Here is a 19,819-nt window from a genome sequence, read left to right as displayed (position 1 = left end):
AAACAATGTTCCTCAACGTCAAATTGCAAAGGCTTTGCAAATCTCATCATCTACAGTGCATAACATCATCAAAAGATTCAGAGAAACTGGAGAAATCTCTGTGCGTAAGGGACAAGGCCGGAGACCTTTATTGGATGCCCGTGGTCTTCGGGCTCTCAGACGACACTGCATCACTCATCGGCATGATTGTGTCAATGACATTATTAAATGGGCCCAGGAATACTTTCAGAAACCACTGTCGGTAAACTCAATCCGCCGTGCCATCAGCAGATGCCAACTAAAGCTCTATCATGCAAAAAGGAAGCCATATGTGAACATGGTCCAGAAGCGCCGTCGTGTCCTGTGGGCCAAGGCTCATTTAAAATGGACTATTTCAAAGTGGAATAGTGTTTTATGGTCAGACGAGTCCAAATTTGACATTCTTGTTGGAAATCACGGACGCCGTGTCCTCCGGGCTAAAGAGGAGGGAGACCTTCCAGCATGTTATCAGCGTTCAGTTCAAAAGCCAGCATCTCTGATGGTATGGGGGTGCATAAGTGCATACGGTATGGGCAGCTTGCATGTTTTGGAAGGCTCTGTGAATGCTGAAAGGTATATAAAGGTTTTAGAGCAACATATGCTTCCCTCCAAACAACGTCTATTTCAGGGAAGGCCTTGTTTATTTCAGCAGGACAATGCAAAACCACATACTGCAGCTATAACAACAGCATGGCTTCGTCGTAGAAGAGTCCGGGTGCTAACCTGGCCTGCCTGCAGTCCAGATCTTTCACCTATAGAGAACATTTGGCGCATCATTAAACGAAAAATACGTCAAAGACGACCACGAACTCTTCAGCAGCTGGAAATCTATATAAGGCAAGAATGGGACCAAATTCCAACAGCAAAACTCCAGCAACTCATAGCCTCAATGCCCAGACGTCTTCAAACTGTTTTGAAAAGAAAAGGAGATGCTACACCATGGTAAACATGCCCCGTCCCAACTATTTTGAGACCTGTAGCAGAAATCAAAATTGAAATGAGCTCATTTTGTGCATAAAATTGTAAACTTTCTCAGTTTAAACATTTGCTATGTTATCTATGTTCTATTGTGAATAAAATATTGGCTCATGTGATTTGAAAGTCTTTTAGTTTTCATTTTATTAAAATGTAAAAAACGTCCCAACTTTTCCGGAATTCGGGTTGTGTATATATATATATATATATATATATATATTGTATATATATGTATATATATATATATATATATATATATATATATATATATTGTATATATATATATATATATACTGTATATATATATATATATATATATACACAATATATATATATATATATAAAAAATATATATATATTCCTTCTTTTCCTAGCTTGTTTAATGATGACTATTTTGTTCTGCCAAACAAGATTTTGTTTTACACTTTTACACCACCATTCAAAAGGGTCAGTACAGTTTTTTTTTTATCAAAGTAATTAATACTTTTATTCATCAAGGATGCATTAAACTGTATCACAGTTTTCTAAAAAGAAAAAAAGTAAAAAAATTTGCAGCAAAACTGTTTTCAATACTGATAAATAATAAGAAATATTTATTGAGCAGGAAATCAGCACATAGAATAATTTATTGAGGATCATGTGACACTGAAGACTGAAGTAATGACTGCTGATAATTCAGCATTTCCACCACAGGAATACATTATTACATTGTAACAATATATTAAAATATAAATTTTATTTTAAATTTCAAAAATATTTAACAATATTACTGTTTTACTGTGTTTTTGATCAAATAAAAACCCAAAAAGAAAAAAAAATATTCCCATCCCAAAACTTTTGAATGCTAGTGAGTCTGAGTTTGACATAGGCTGTCTGCTTGCAAACAGTAACTAAATTGGAAAGTAAATAATAAAACAAATATAAAAGTTTAACTGGCTCTTTATAGGTTTAATATATATGTATGTCTGAACATATAATTTTCTCTTAGTAGCAAAAGACAGTCATCACTCATTCCATAATAAGTGTAGGAGGTAGAACGCCCTTTTAACACAAAGGTGAGCTGATTCACAAACAAACATTCCTGGTTCCTTGTTTGTACAATAATCTGTTGTGTATCGCACTACTGTGATGATGTGCACACGACACGTGCTGTATGGTATGCATACTTCAAAAATAACACCACATTCTGAAAATCATCAACAAACACAGCCCACAGGACACACGTCTCACTCGTGTAGGCAGCATTGTGGAAACAGGACAGGTTATGAGGCACAGCCAGATTTGGCTGAGGACCCAGAGCACTAAAATGACAGCAGAGCTGACAAACATAGCTACAGAGAGATAGAGGGGAGTGAGCTAAAGGGACAGTGTACCAGAGACAGAGATGAACAGAAAAAGAAGATAATTAAGGTGCCCTGTGACTCCCTGCTGACACAGCGCTGCAGTGTTTCAGAAACGTCTGCATTTCCTTAATAATGCTTCCTGCTCACAAACACACACACATGCTCAGTAATCTCTTTCTAACACTCAAGCAGTCCCATTCATTTTCTCTTACGTTTTTGTGTCTAAGTGTGTGTTTATTGGGTTAGCAATGATAACCTACTCTGAGATCTTACATCTCTTAACAACTAACAAATTATATTACTAACGATCAAATCAATCATCTTCATTAAATACATCCAAAACTTACACTCAACTCACTCATCAACTAACTATGAATGGTTGTCACTGGAGAAACATCTTTCCCCCATACTATGGAAGTTGATGGCTATCATCAACAGGATTTCAACAGAAGAAAGAAACTCATACAGGCTTGAAACCACCTGAGGCTAGTTAAATGAAGAAAGATGATACATTTTTATTTTGGGGACCATCCTTGCTTTTTTACTATTTTTGCCTGAACTATCACTTTAAGGCCGTTCACAACAAGGTCGGTAACTAAAATGAAAAAACTATAGGTACAAAGTTACAATAATCACTCTAATTCCATAAGAATAGTGAAGTCCACAACACAACTATAACAAAAACGAGACAAAGGAATGATATCAGCTGATTTTCAGCTGATGAACAATAAAAAGCATTGACAGCCAATTAGAATCCACCTAACTTGAGTCTGAGCATTGAAAGCAACAGATAACAAAACCACAGTGCTTAAAACAGAATGTTATTGTTCATTAGTGTGGATGCTAATATAATTATCGCTATAGTTATTCATTTTAGGTGATAACAAGTTTTTATATTTAAGAGAGCCATTTGGCTGTTTGTTTTAAATGTTCATTAGCATTAGATAAAACAGACAGAAAACTACAAATGTATTTTGTTTGCATGGTTTGAGCCCAACTTAAAAAACACAGCTTATTGTTATCAGATTTTGTTCCTGATTTGAAATTATAATTTCATTTCACAAACACTAGATTTCTGTCTTTCCTCAATCAAGATAAGAGCTGTACTTTGATGGCTGGAAATAGCATAAATAATATTTCCACCAATCAAACTGACTTGCCTTAACCTGACAATATTAAGAAGCTAAGATTTGACCCATGAACAAAATGACATGTATAGTATTAATAGAAAAATCAACAATTAAAAAAAAAACTATTACTTAACCATTACTCTGAATATTATTCCTTTCGGTCTCTATATGGCGCTACTTGAAAACTCTGCTTTGGCCGAAAAGAATCATTAAATAATAATTAGTGTGCAAGAGGTCATGAGACTGGAAGATTGCATTTATCAAACCAATTTCATGAGCCTTAAGAAAAGCCATGAGTCTAATCTGCTGGCTAAAAGTTAAACAGCAGAATGATCCACTCTGTGCTCGTTTCCAACTGCTGTCATCTTTCCTCTTTATTTTTACCCTCTGTCACCAGAACTGAGCCAATGATGTTAACAGAACAGATTGATACACTATTAGATCACAACGCATTTCCCACAGTCCTCTAGAAACTTTTCAGTTGTCACTCTTCAGTGGGTCAGAAGCACAGGGTCAATCTCAAACCCAATGGAGCTGGACCGAACTAGGCCGAGACTTGCACACATTATTAGTCTGGCCACAAATAACATTATACACCAGAATAAACAGTACACATACACAGTGCACACACACACACCCAAATGCATTCCCATCCACATATCATTTACAGTTTCATACTGACACGTTACATTGTATTTTCCACTAGGCTCCAGATTCAACACAAACAGCAGTTCAAAATGGTAAACGAATTACAAGCCAAGGTTATTCAAACAGAACAAAGGTTTCCATGCACACAGCACGGAGACCTCCTCTATATTCCCACATTGGGGTGAGGAGAGCAGCTTTGAACTTCAAACAAATGTCAAGAGATGTGGCAAAGGCTCATCATGGAGCAACGCCCATCCAAACGAACAAGACCAGTAACCTGACTGATAGTACTCTACAGGCCTGCTATTACACAGACACAAACCACACAACTTAGGCGTGCTCGTCATTCTCAGGCACACTGAAGTGCAACAGAGACATGCTCTCATTTCCCCAAACCAGAATTACTCGTTTTACTGATTGCTCAAATAGAGCTCCTTCATATTTTAAAGTAGCACAAACGGTTGTCTGTTCAACTTGATCATGGGATCTTACGAGGAATGAATGCAGGTCAATGAAACACTGGCAAACTAAACACACTGTTCAGTGGGAATGAGTTTTGGCTTCAACCTCCACAACGTTGGGATTATCAATGCAGCTCCACTTATAAAAATAAATTTCTATCTATGTTTCTTTTTTGGATATGATATCATACTAATACTATGGTTTTGTATACAAGTACCACGTTAGTATTCTGTGTCTCAAACTTTGATATATATAGCCATATTATTCTACAACTTAGACAAAATCAACAATGTATTTTTTAAATTGTGTAAATAAATGCCAAGCACAAAGAATGCGGTTGTTTTTCTCCATTAAAACAAATCGAAAAAGCCAGATGTTTATATACATATTGTAGATTAATTTACTGTGGCAATTAAATTTACTTCCAAATAACTGTCATGCATGCCCTTCCCTATTACCATACAATTATACCAAACATAAATAAATTCAAGATAGGAAGACCAAATACATAAAACAAAGCTAAATATCACAGAGCTTGTTTGAAGTGGGTGAACTGATGACAATTATACTCCCTTCTATTTACAATGGTTTACAAATGTTGTAATCATTCACTATACCACAGTATGACTCTCTGACATCACTACAATGCAACCACCATAGCATTTGATTTTCTAGGAATGTGTAAGAATTTAATTATTCTGGGAATAAAAATGCTATAAATTCTTTCATAAAAAAGGAAATTAGTAATGAAACCTCTGGCACGTCCTGATTTTTCTGAGTGTGTTCCTAGATCAACATATTTTTTTGACCCAGGAACTATACTTTTTAAACCAAAAATTTAGTCTTGATCATATCCCTACACCTAAACCTAACCTGAACCAAGAGTAACTCCTAAAATCAGAGAAAATTATAGATGAAAGACACTGATGTACAAGCACCAAAAACTGATTATAAGCCTAAACTTCACAAAAACTATAAACTGGTTCTTCAAATCTGATTGGTTAATCACAATTTTGTTCCATGGTCAACAAAGATGCTGATCCAGGAACATGTCACACTTAGTAAAATCAGGTTCTGGCCCTAAAAATACCTCAGAACAAAGACAGCTGATACACTCTGCTTCTTTTATCACAGATTCCTGTATTTCAGTCTGGTTTAAGATCCATTGTGGAATAACAATGAAGCAATAGAGAACAATACCTGCATTTCCTGTTCTCTGAATAAAGTATAGCCTAATCCATTGAGGCAGGTAAGGTGAGGCAGCAGCCCACCAAAATGACTCAGCACTACAGGAAAAGACAACTGCAGATTGTATTTGTCCTCAGCTGCCATACATAACACTATTTACTATTATACACTACCAGCGTTGGGGAAAGTTACTTTTAAAAGAAATGCATTGCAATATTGTGTTACTTCCTAGGAAAGTAACTAATAGCGTTATTAGTTACTTTTATGGGAAGTAATGCATTACATTTACTTTTTTTTTTGCGTTACTTTTTCTCATCTGGGTTGAGCTTCTTGCTTGTTTTCAATATAATAGTGTTCTGTTTTTGGCAAAAAGCCTTTCACACCAAAAGTGAAATTAATAATTCTCGGGCTAAAGAAAATGTATATTCAAAAAGTTCAAACAAAACATTCAGCTGTGCTGCCATTCTGGATTGCATGAAGAATAGGACACAAGAGAAGAAAGTTCAAAAACAAAACAAAAAACAATCAAAACAAAACAAATGTCATGTTTATTTAAAGTCATTTTTACGTAATTGTTGAATTGGATAATTGAAGGTTTGCAGATACTTGGATTAAAGGGATATTCCACCCCAAAATAAAAAAAATTGTCATGAATCACTTACCCCAATGTCGTTCCAACCCCATAAAAGCTTTGTTCATCTTGAGAACACAATTTAGGATATTTTGGATGAAAACTGAGGGGCTTGTTGTTGTGATTATTTTACATTTTATTACTTTTGAGTTTGTGATGATTATAGCCTTTAATGCCAATATGGCATTAATAATGGTATCTTTGACTTGAACATAATCACCCATGAACACCCATTTAATGTGGACTGTATGTCTCAGGAACCCCAAAGCTTTAACTACAGAGTGAGTCAGTATCCTCAAAACCCGTGATCACCTCTTTCTGTAGCGCCATTTTGGAGAATATGATCTGAACGCACGCAGCTTACTCTCTTCTGTGTCAGCCGCGACACAAGGATGTGCTGTTTTCTTTCGAATCAAAGCATAAATACACGTAGAAAACGTATCCTTGTGTCGCAGCTGACACTTGACACATTTACTTGGCAGTGAATGGGACAGTCACATGCCTCCAGGTTTTCATCCAAAATATCTTAAATTGTGTTCTGAAGACAAACAAAGCTTTTATGGGTTTGGAATGACATAGGGGTAAGTGATTAATGACTACATTTTCATTTTGGAGAGGAGTATTCCTTTAAATACATAATTGATTTTTGTGTTAGCATTTGATTATTGCAGTTTTGAGTTTGCATTTCACCATTTTTATTATTTTTGAGGGGTACTGAATCTATTTTTGTGCAAGTGATATTAGTTCATGCATGTCAATGTTTAGTCTAGAACTACAGTAACATCATGTTCACACAGCACACACGGACAGGAGCGCTGTCAGTCAATAGATGGGAAAACAATGTAACTTATTTGAAAAAGTAACAGATCATTTCTTTGAAAATTTAAAAGTAATGCGTTACTTTTCTAGTTACTTCAAAAAAAGTAATCTGATTACGTAACTCGAGTTACTTGTAATGCACTACCCCCAACGATATACACTATAGTGCTCAAAAGCTTGGATTTTTCTTTTAGTAATGAATACTATTATTCAGCAAGAATGCATCAAATCGATCAAAAGTGACTAAAGGCTTTTACTTTGTTACAATATATTTCAAGTAAATTATGTTCTTCCTATTCATTAAAGAATCCAGAAAAATGTAACACGGTTTCCAAAATGTTAACTATCACAAATGTTTTCAACATTGATAATAATAATAAATGTTTCCTGAGCAGCTAATCAGATTACATTTTAGAATACATACAAAGAATACATTTTTAATTATATTAAAATAGAAACAGATATATTAGAGTAGAAAACTGTCATTTGAAATGTTAATAAAATTCTAAAATATTTAAACAAATACAGCCCTATGCAATGTGTAAATAGTATTAATAGGGAGTTCACCCTAATGATTCTTCTTTTCCAAACAGATGTTGTAATATGGATGAAGAGATTAGATCCCATTCAAGTCCATGAAGCATAAAATTCTCTAGGATATAATTTCATGCTGTAACATTTGAATCCGTCTGCACTGGAATTGAGGGCCTAGCCGAACCAGTCAATTAAAAGGGGATGTCTATAATGTGAGCCATGTAGTGAATATGCAACTGAGCACTGAGAGCAGAATGACTACCATTAGACCTTTACAAACTGACATTAAAGTAGTACATTTACTCAAGACACTCCTGTCACACACACACACACACACACACACACACACACACACACACACACACACACACACACCCTCTGTCTGCTCAACTGCACTGCTAATTAACTAATCAATATGACATTCACAAAATGATTTGGATTGTCATCCCAGAGGCCTTGTGTATGTATGTGTGAGAGAGAGACTGTGTATTTGCTAAAAAAACAAGTGAAAGTCTCCCGAGAACCAGCGAGTCATGTTAAAACCAGCCGCTTCACGCAGTTTCACAGCAGTGTGAGCTTTGATATTTGACAGAAGCATAATGAGTGTGCTCAGGGTGTTTTGAGGAGTACAATACATACAGTGCAAATATAATTTACACTGTCCTCCCTCAGGTAGCCTGTCACTATCTCGACTCTGTCTCATGTCTCTGAGGGTTACTAGGCTGTAAAGTACAGCGCTCTCTGAACTCATTAATGAGTAAGCAGCCACAGAAAGAGGTGATGACGGGTTTTGAGGATACTGACTCACTCTGTAGTTAAAGCTTTGGGGTTCCTGAGACATACAGTCCACATTAAATGGGTGTTCATGGGTGATTATGTTCAAGTCAAAGATACCATTATTAATGCCATATTGGCATTAAAGGCTTTAATCATCGCAAACTCATAAGTAATAAAATGTCAAATAATCACAACAACAATAATACTTCAGTGAATTGTCCATCAATGTAACATTATTTTCTTCCCATTAAAAAATAAACAAACAATAACAATGAAAATGACTAATAAAAAAGTTATAACTTATAAATATACAATTTTTCTAATTGATATTTGATAAATATTAACTTAAAAAAACTTAAAAACTTCTGAATAAAAATCTTATGCGATATGTGGCACATATGTAAGAGAGTACTCCTAGTTTATAAGGCCGGTTAAAATTTAACATAAGAATTATTGATTAAAACAACAGAAATATTAGAAAATACAGGAATACAGATCATTTTGACTCTCTTTAGCAGGTTTTGGGAGTAGTGATACAAACAGTGAAACAGTTGGAGCGCTGTTATCAATAGAATAGTACACTGTTGGAAAAGGCTCTCAGCCAATCATATATATATATATATATAAATATACATTTTCCTCTTCAGTCATGTCTTTTCACTGAGGGCGCCAAGTGTTACAAAAACACCCCAGTTTAATGAATACCTATTTACACACTCTCATCTCTTGCTTGTTGCTGAACAGGGGTTTGATATTAACATCTCATTTTCCGCTCATGCCTGCACAGGGAAGCTAAATGAAATGATGAGAGGAGAGATTAGCTCACTGGTTTTGTAAGTGCAGTAGATGATGCTAAGTCAATGAAAAGATCTGTCAGACTAATGTGTGCAGGGATGGATTATGGTCCAGCAAGGCCTCTGCCTTAGCCAATTGGGGTTCTCTGAGCAGCTCTATGTGATACATTTTACTTTGTGCTGTTTCTTGGTTTGTGCACTACACAGCTGAGTCGGATGTTTATATGTATCAAAACATTTATTTTAATAAAAATATAATAATTGTTATACAAAATTCGTACATACTAAAGTTAATTTTATTTTAAGCTATTTGCAAAGGCAGCATTACTGTACTAGAAAAGAGTTTTATCGATTTCAAGTTTTCCTTTCTCTTTGGAGTGTTATAAGCTTTTGGTGCATAAAGAAGATCTGTAAAGTTGCAAAGACTAAAGTCTCAAACCCAAAGAGAACTTCTTTATCAAAGTTAAAACTCTGCCATACCCCCCTAAAACGGCTCATTCAAACACGCCCCCACATGTCTATGTCACTATGTGGGAATATTTGCGTAATGCCGCCCACATGTTCACACAAAGAAAGGAGTGACTTCAGAAACTGCAGTTAGTGTTGAAGCAGCCATGTCAGGGAGATGCTGAGTAGAGCTGAAGATCTTTGCCCGAACCCGATGGGACCCGATGGGTTCAGTCGGGTTCGGGCTTAATTTATATAATCTTACGCGGGCTCGGGCCGGGCTCGGGCTTGCGCTCCGGTTTGCGAGGTAAACGAGTGCTCATGTGATGTGTTTCGATTAGCGTGAGAAAGATGTGAAAGTGGATGCTGAGTAGGTGTAACGGAGGCTTGCCTCTGGTTGTACCAGCAAATAAAGCAAAGTCTGAGGTGTGGAAAAGTTTTGACCATGTTTATAATGAGAATAATGAGTGAATAATGACGCACCATCAGTGAGCGCAGGAACGCGCTGAAGCCATCTACAGTGGATTCAATCATTTTCCTCCACAAAAACATGTAGGCTTAGCCTAATCTCTGTGAGTAAAGGTTTTTATTTATTTTAATAAATGCATAATGTGGACGGAGTATTTACGCTAATGTTGGCATTATTCTTTTATTAAATGTCAGCTGCTAGTGGCGAAGCAAATCTAGCGGAGCCTTTATCTTAATTTCGTTATTGCCAAATACCCATCTTAATTTAAAATTTATCTTAATTTAATTTGTTAAAAAAGACTCGTTTTTATTGGTGCGTTGGTCTATTTATAGGCTAAATGAGCCTATGACTGTATAGAGTGCTGAGATGTTAAGATGTCACAGAGGACTTATTTTATTTCTTTATTCCAACTTCCAAGTGGTCTAGTCTACGTTAGTTATGAATAAATTATGTTAAAACATGTATAAATGACTCATTCTTGACACAAGGCAAAAGAGCTGTGTGTGCGCACATTTGAATAATGTTGGGCTGTAAACGGGTTCGGGCTTTTAAAAAGCTGCCAATCAAAATTTACTTGTCGGGTTCGGGCCGAAACCTGTCGGGCTCAAGTCCTGTCGAGCCTAACTTTTAAGGCCCGATTACAGCTCTAATGCTGAGTGTATCTAGGAGAAAGCAAAAGCACTTTATTTGGCCTTCCGAAAGTAGATGCATTTAGGAATCTTTAAGATTACTTACAACAGAACAACAACGCATTTTATGGATGACCGTTTATGAACCTAGAAGAGGAGGTCATTCAGACCTCTGACCATTCTAATGTTACATCCTTTAAAACAGTTTGGACTGTCTTCTGCACTGAAAATCTGCTTCAGCACTCTTTCTCTCTGTCATTGGCCTAGCAGCAATAGTAGGACTGGTCTTGGAGAGTGAACCTGCCGCTCTCTCTTTGTTGTTAAACTCAACACAGGCCTCAAGTCTCTCAGCGGTTGTGTAACTAAATACTGAAGATAAAGGAAACCTTGGGTTGGCTTATTGTGCCTTATGTCCTGCATTTCTGCTTCACAGATGTGAGAGGAAGGCGTTTTATTTTTCAACAGCGAAGAGATAAACAAAATTCAAGCTGGCAGGCAGCGAGTCATCTAAACGAGTGTGATAGAGCCCTGCTTACATCTGCATGATTAAGTACAGAGTCATAAACAGTTGATGACCCCACTCCCCCTCACATGAGCACACAGCAGCTTCTCTGCATCTGCCTGAGCAGCCCTTTTAATTTACTTCAGAATTAACCCTTGCAATGCTTACAGAAATGTACTGTGGTAGTACCATGTTACTGTGATGCTAATGCACAAATAAACTGTTATATTTTGATATACCATGGCACTGAATGATTATCATATTTAAATACCATGATATAGAGCATAACAGTCACCACCCACTTTTTCAGCACTCTTAGTTCTGGAAGCATTTTTCCCAATGATTTGCTCCAAAGGGATTTCAAACAATTTTTCACTAAGGCGTTCATTAACACTTGATCCAAACCAACTCTAGCTCTAACAAAAATTTATGAAAATCAAAAGAACATTTTGTGATTGAAATAATAATAAATAATAATTGAAAAATGACAGTACATCTCATATTCTGTTCAAAAGTTGGTAAGACCTTTGTAAAGTCTCATGGTCAACAAGGCTGCATTTATTTGATCAAAAATACATTAAAAACAGCAATATTTTGAAATAAAACTACAATTTAAAAGAACTATTTTCAATTTTAATACGCTATAAAATGCTATTTATGATTTATGATGTGATGGAAAGCTGAATTTTCACCATCATTACTCCTTCAGAAATCATTCAAATATGTGGATTTGCTGCTCAAGAAACATTTATTTATCAGTATTATTACTGAAAACAATTGTGCTGCTTCATATATTTTTATATTTTTTTTGTGATAAAATATAAGCTTCTTTGAAGAATAGAAAGTTCAAAAGAACAGTGCTTTATGTAAACAGAAATCTTTTGCAACTTCCACTTTTGATCAATTTAAAGCAACCTAATTTCTTAAAAAAAAAAATATATATATATATATATATTAATATATATATATAATAATATATTTTATATTATTAAAATATATTTAATAAATATAGTTAATTTAGTTTGAGAAGGTAGGGAGACTCGATCAAGATATTAGCAATGCTTTGTGGGTGTGGATGGTCACAGAGCTCTTTTTGCCATCATTTGTTTCCATAGTAACAGTGACTTGTCTGATTGGTGGATATTTCTCTTCAGGATTATATGAATGAAAGAAAAACAAAAGCGTGTATATCATACCGTTGGAGAGGACTGTAGTTCTGGGGGTCACATCCAGGTCTAGCGGGGGTCTAAAGGGGTAACCCCACAGAGTGGACACAACAGCCAGCAACATTAAGAACAGCAGACATGCACTATGGGTCAACATCTTCAAGTATCAGCAGTCTGACCAGGAGGGGTGAGTACCACGAGACTGCTGCTCACCCCTCCGTTTCCTCTGGTATACACAAATGCTGCTGTTTTACTCTTCTTCACTTAAAAAATAAAACAGCTCTCTTTCCCTCAGGCGCTTCACTCTGCAAAACAAGAAAACACAAGATGGTTAGGACAGGTACAGAAATGACTAGTCAGCGCTGATGTCATAGTTAAGCTGACATGTGATCAGGTGAAGCGTGTGATCTGCAACATAATCAGATTTCTCAAATAACACAATTTATCTGTGGTCCTCTGCCCAGATCACCCAAGGACAACCAACTATCAAGATTCTCAAGTTTGCACGGAACAAAGGAACGTGGGCATGTTGAAAGGAAAGCAGTGCACCCTGTGGCACTAAAAGGTTACACTAATAAGAATGAAGTCTTCTTTTCAAATCTAAAAAAGACTGAGTGACACATGCACAAAGCTCATGGACACTCAGTGGTATGTCAAAGTGAAGATCAAAGGATGCAACTGCGCATCCAGTGACACCGACCTTTCAGGCCTTTAATCCTGAGCTGTGTCTGAGGTGACTGCATTGAATAATAAGCTGCTGATTAATGTATGACAACTGAATAGTGTGAGTCCTAATCCAGAAGAGCCAGGACTACACCCAAATATCACAAACTCAGCCACAGATCATCTCTGACTTATATCACCTTGCATCAAAAGCAGGTAGGATTAGTCTGGAAATGCTCTAGAGTTTTTATGTTCGTATTTGGAGAAACTGGGAGCGGAAAAATGGATATGTAGTAGTGGAAATTAGTTTTGTTACAGTTCAAAGGTTTGTTTGTTTGTTTGTTTGTTTGGTTGGTTGATTGATTTTTGAAGAAATTATACTTTTGTTTTGCAAGTATGCATTACATTGATCAAAAGTGACAGCAAAGGCATTTATAATGTTACAAAAGATTAAAACTTCAATTAAATCCTTTTCTTTAGGACATCCTATACTTCAAAGAATCTTGAAAAAAAATGTGTATCACCATACAAAACTATGAAGCAGCACAACTGTTTTCAACATTGATAACAAAATCGTACATTTTAGAACAGCGTATTAGAATGATTTCTGAAGGATCATGTGACACTGAAGACTGAAGAATTAGCTGTTGAGAATTCAGCTTTGCCATCAGTGAAATACATTACATTTAAAATATATTAAAATCAACAGTTTTTTTATAGTAATATTTCATAATATTACTGTTTTACTGTATTTTTGATCAAATAAATGCAGCCTTTGCAAGCATCTAAGAGAGTTCATTCATTCATTTAAAAGTCATACCGACCCCAAACACTTGAAAAGTAATGTATAGGCCTAAATATAATAAAAAAAACTACTGTCAATTGGTGCTTGACAAAGATAAAGTTTTGTTTTTTTTGTTGAGAAAATCACAGAAGGAAGTTCACAGATTTAATCTGGGCCTGATTATAAGCAGGTGTTTTTATCACCCATGATAATTTATTATTAAAGTATTATAAATGAGAGTATTATTAAACATGGCAGCCACTATGAGAGGGTGACTCACCTTATGCAGTATAAAACAGCCTTTTGAAGGACGCTGATATGACTGAAGTTTTCATATAATGTGAGCATACATGATTTTAAAGATATCTATCAAAACTACTATTCGCTTCTTGATATCTAAAACTTTTAAATGGTAAATTAGGTCAAATGTTTTGCACTTTGACACTACACTTTTTATTGTTGTGATTTTTGGTCACGGTCTTTACTTAAAAAGGAGTCACTGTGCTTGTGTGTGTGAGTTTGATGTGATTTAGCAGGACAGTGGCCTGAGCATCCAGCTGTTCATCTACCTCCGTCCATTGCTCTAACACACTCAGTCTCTTCTGTAAACACTCCAGACTTCTCCCCCTCTCTCAGATAAACACTCTCTCTCCCTCATTCCATTAAAAAGGCTTACGCACCAGATGAGCATCTCCTCTTCAGAGAACACATTTCCAGTGGCTTTCTAGGCCACCATATTCTTGTTCATTCAAAACTTTTTCATTCCTTTTCCCTCTGTATTAATTAAACACACAAAACAAACTATCTCAAACATAACTGCACAGATGTGCTTGAATTCACACCTGCTATAGTGCAGGAATCAGCAGTACTGTGCCAGAGAGGTTTATCGGATCAGCATCCCTCATACTGTTCTTTTCAACAACAGAAACAACATCAAAGAGCAAAGCTGAAATGTAAAATATGCTTTAATATTATTTACTTATGTTTTTTTTTTAAAGAAGTCACTTAAGCTGCATTTATTTGATCAAAAATACAGTAAATACTGTTACTTATTATTACAGTTTAAGATTACAGTTTTCTATGTGAATACATTTTCAAATTTAATTTAACACCGTGATGCGAAGCTGAATTGTCAAGTGTCACATGATCCTTCAGAAATCATTCTAATATGATGATTTGCTGCTAAAGAAACATTTCTTATTATTATCAATTGAGAAAACATGTTGTGCTGCTTATTTTTTTGTGTAAACCATGATGCATCTTTTTTTTTTTATAAATAAAGTTCAAAAGAACATAATTAATTTTAAATAGAAATGTTTTGTAACACTATATTTTTACTGTCACTTTTGATCTATTTAATGTGTCCTTGCTTAATAAAAGTATTAATTTCTTCTTACTGACCCCAGACTTTTGAATTGTAGTGAATATATTGTATATTATATAATAAAAATAATACATTAAACAGTTTGCATACTGTAATATATTTACAAATTCATTACAACATCACTGTTAGCACAGTCAGTGTCACTCATTTTCTAACATTTGAATGGTGACCTAAAAACAAAGCAAATCTTACATATTTCTTAATTCTACATAAAATTGTCTAAAATAGTTCAAAATCCTAAAACATTGTTTATTTCTAAGATTAATTCTGATTTTGAATGCACTTTCAGCACTTTTAGACCTTTTAGACTTATATATGATGATTCCTTTTTGCACTTACCATGTTGTTCAAATAATGCTGACAAATTTAAATCATTATTGGTTTGAATAGGAGAGTGAATTTTCATCACTAAAATATGCTTTGAAAGGTCTGTGCAGCCCTTAAGGGAATTTGATGTCAACAAAGCATTAGCAGTTATGACAGTATATGATATTAAATATCACTGAAAGTTTCAGAAATCAAATAACTTTTCTGCTGAACTGCTCATAGAACAGCACGGATTGAATCCATTATAGGATTATAACTACCCAACCAACAGCAGTACTATTATTTAGCCAATTCAGATGTGCTAGAGAGAATGAGAGCTATAAAGAAAGTAAGAATAGGTCAGACACTTGAGAGGCCAAATCTTCCCAGTGGAAAACCTCATAGCGCTAAAACCATTGGAAAGCAAATGAAAGCATATCAATTGGCGCCCACTGTAGCCCACAGCGACAGCTCCAGATCAGCACAGTGGACACATCAGAGAGCCCCAAAAGAGATCAGTATTCTGCTTTCAGAGCCAGAGAGATGGGCTAAAGCCAGTTCCAGACAATGGAAGATCAGCTGCGAGTTGATTTAAAAATAAATCATTGAATTGTACAACAGGATTCATGGTATCAGGCTGTAGGATGGACTGAATCAAGTGACAAGAATTGTGCAGCTGCAGAGAGAAAACGATCGCTCTGTTTCTGCTCAGCTGAACAGTGACTGCATGAGACCCTTCATGCATCTTTAACCAGCTGTCAGTGACTTTGAGCACATTTACATGCGAGTTAAAGGGTCAGTTGCCTCAAAAGAGAGACAGCAGCACCGACAAGCACATTAAATTCATATCATGATTTCATGGATGTAATCGAATGACAGTGACATGCTATATTCCATGCATTAAGGACCTGTAGAGTATGTGAATGAAGGAGGACATCAAGGCGATGCTTTAAACAACATCAAAGAACTAAAAATGTCTATCAGATGTCAAGTTAAATGTTTTTTTATTATTATTATTGATCTTATGTAGAATTGTTTTATTGTGTTGGTCTTGTTATGATGCATTGTGAAGCCAATGACAGTTTTCCACTTGTGGACAGTAAAGAAACTTACTAACTGACTGACTGACTGACACAACCAGAGTTTTGATGTTTAAATATTTATAAAACATTGAAATAATTGCATTCAAGAACAGAGTATCAGGTCAAGACCTTTTGAGAGTCTAGACAAATCAGCCCAACGATCTACCACAGAAATTCAACAGCAAATCTGCCATCTAGTTCATCATCAATGAAACAGGATCCAGCAATATTCCACCACAAGGCAATGAACAAAGAAAGTAGATAAATAACTTCCATAGAGGCTACTAAGGTTAGCTTAAGATATCAGTAAAACAACGTAATCAGTGTTTGGCTTATGAATGAGAATTGCTTAATTATGAAAGCCGTCATTCACAAAAATGTCATTCTTGCATGCATAGGACCTTGAGGATAAGCACTGATGATTGTACACTTGAGTCATTGACCAGATGATGAATCACATGAGGGACTGTTTTTTTTTCTGATGGGAATAAAAATGAGATTCTGTTGAACTATAAATGCAGTAAACAGTGGAAAAAAATCAAGTGGCAGGATGCAACAAAGACATCTTTACTGTATCGGCTCCAAGTTCAGTTTAAAGACACAATATTAAATTTCATAGTAAAATATGTAGCTTTAACCCTACAATATCAGATGTGGCTCTGATGCTGTTTTGGAGTAAATAATGAAGCATTAGAGCATCCTTAAACATTTCTGATGCCAATGAGAGAGCATATATTTTGTAAATAATAGTTTTAATATTTGTAAAAGATAGCAAAACATAAGCAACAATAATCAAATACATTTGTGTTTTATTTCTATCGGGTACATTCTGTGTGTCATTCAAATACTTTCTTCTTCCAGATGTCATCTTACTTGGACAGTTAAATGTGTTTGTGCCTGGAAAAACTGCCCTGCAAATTCTCACTGTCAGTTGACTAATATTCTGCACATTAATCTGATTAAATGCAGACGTGTCCACAATCTTTCTCATCATGTATCAATACCCTAAAATACCTTTCAGTCACATGGCCTTTCACAGTTTAATAGTTAACTTCCAGTGAACTAGTCTTTGACAGAAGAAAGATTATACTTAGTATGGCAAGCCATTTTTAAAATGTATTTTCCTAAAAATTAACTAGCACCTAGCACTTTAGTTTCACTTGTAGTATGTATTGGTTAGGTACTACTTACTATTTGCTAGTACTTAAAATACTGAACTGTCACTAGTCACTATCCCAATAGTGACAAGTATCTATTCTATTTTACTGGTAACAAATTGCAAATTTGTGGTTCAGACAATGACTATTCCAACTGTTGCTGACACCTATTTTAGTTTTACTTGTAGTAACGATTTATTATGCACCATTACTTATTTATTTACTCTAATCTATCCCAAACTTTACTAGTAAATGTATTAAAAATGTATTAGTATGTATGTGTGTGTGTGTTTACATACATATATATATATATATATATATATATATATATATATATATATATATATATACACACACATATATATATATATACATATATATATATATATATATATATACATATATATATATATATTGCAAATTAACATTTTTATCTCACCATTTAGTGGTTGTTCAATTAAAAACATTTCTAGTAACAACTGGAATACACACTAGTGTCTAATAAATATTTTTCAATTAGTACAAGGAATACTACAACAGACAAGTAAATATTTGAATATTTACAAAAAAAAATAATAAAAAAATAAGTTACTTGTATTAGATACTTATTAATATATGGTAGTGAAATGTAACAGATACTAGTACTACGCAAAATGATACTACTTGTTTACTTTGCAATATTTCTAAGAAACAAAGTTATTTTTAAAGGAATGAATGTTAAAATGGCTTGCCATACGTTTAGGATTCATATGTGCAAATTTATTTTAAAATTAAATCTATTTTAATTTTGAATTAGGTTTTAATTATCATTTCAGCTTTTTGGTGTTGTCTAATGATGCTGTCTTCACTCAACAGTATGTGAGACTTGTTCATACTGAACTGTCAGAAAGAACTTCTCTATCTATCGTTCGATGCTCACTATTTAGACGTGACTGACAACAAACCTCACAAAAAGAATGAGAAAACGTACACAGTATCAAAATGGTCTACTTACTGAAATGCCTTTCGTCACAAATCGTGCAAAAACGCAGGAAAGTCGTCTAGTAGTTAGTTTAAAGCCAAGTATCGTGAGACAGAGCGGAGACGCGGAATGAACTCTGCTGTGATGTCGCTGTTCTGCGTGTGCGCGCGCGATCCTCGTCACAGGTACTCTACGCCCTCCTGCGCCAGTCCTCTACATCTCAAACAATGAGCTCGAACTGCGAACACGCTGCTGACTGACGGCATTATTGGGTAACTCATCTGGGCTCCCGGGAAATATTTGAGCTACCGCATTCCTTCGCTATCAATTGGAAAAGCACAATTATTATTATAAACAAAGAGCACCGTTTAAACATGCAATCTGCTCATTGTTAAATAAGCTGATTGCAGAATAGAGGTGGAAGTCAGAATAGGAATACACATAAGTGAAAATGCACGAAAGTGGCATGCCTTAGGCATACATACTGCTCAATTACCACTACCATTTGGAAGAGATGAATAGTGCAAGATTATGATGTAAACACTTGTAAGATCAGGCTAGTCTGAAGTGTGAGTGGAAACACACACACAGACCTGTTTATCAGAACAAGTATTTATTTTCATAAAAATAACCAAAGGATTTTCTCTCTTTTTAAGAAATGCAGAAATCAGTTTTTAAATAATGCTTATGACAAATTTCACTCTAACATTTTCGCTTCTAGCTATTGCTAACAACAACATAATACAAATACACTATATTCACTCTGTACTCAAGCCTACTAAGCTGCTTAAACATCCTTAGAACTTATAGAAAAAAGTTGACTATTATTTAAGCCCTTGCTTTTGCTGATATATATATGAATATTTTCTGGATGAAGATGCTCCAGATTTTTCCAGCTACAGCAAGTAAAAATTAATCAGAAGAGATTCGACAGCAGCATAAAGAGTTGA

The 19,819-nt window shown here is 35.1% G+C and overlaps 1 protein-coding gene across 1 annotated transcript in view; it reads right to left on the bottom strand.

The window, feature by feature from the left end:
- LOC132110854 (semaphorin-4G-like) overlaps positions 1-19,546 on the bottom strand; it is a 35,559-nt gene extending 16,013 nt beyond the window's left edge. The window contains exons 1-2 of the mRNA XM_059517875.1: positions 18,903-19,546; positions 12,563-12,837 (exon numbers count right to left, since the gene is read on the bottom strand). Of these exons, the coding sequence (XP_059373858.1) occupies positions 12,563-12,689 (127 nt within the window). The 5' untranslated portion in view covers positions 12,690-12,837; positions 18,903-19,546. The remainder of the gene's footprint in view (positions 1-12,562; positions 12,838-18,902) is intronic.
- Positions 19,547-19,819: the final 273 nt, after the last annotated feature.

This window comes from Carassius carassius, chromosome 30 (assembly GCF_963082965.1).
Source record: "Carassius carassius chromosome 30, fCarCar2.1, whole genome shotgun sequence".
Taxonomy (NCBI): Eukaryota; Metazoa; Chordata; class Actinopteri; order Cypriniformes; family Cyprinidae; genus Carassius; species Carassius carassius.
The sequence above is the reverse complement of the archived record's forward strand: the minus strand, read 5'-3'. Positions and strand labels throughout refer to the sequence as shown.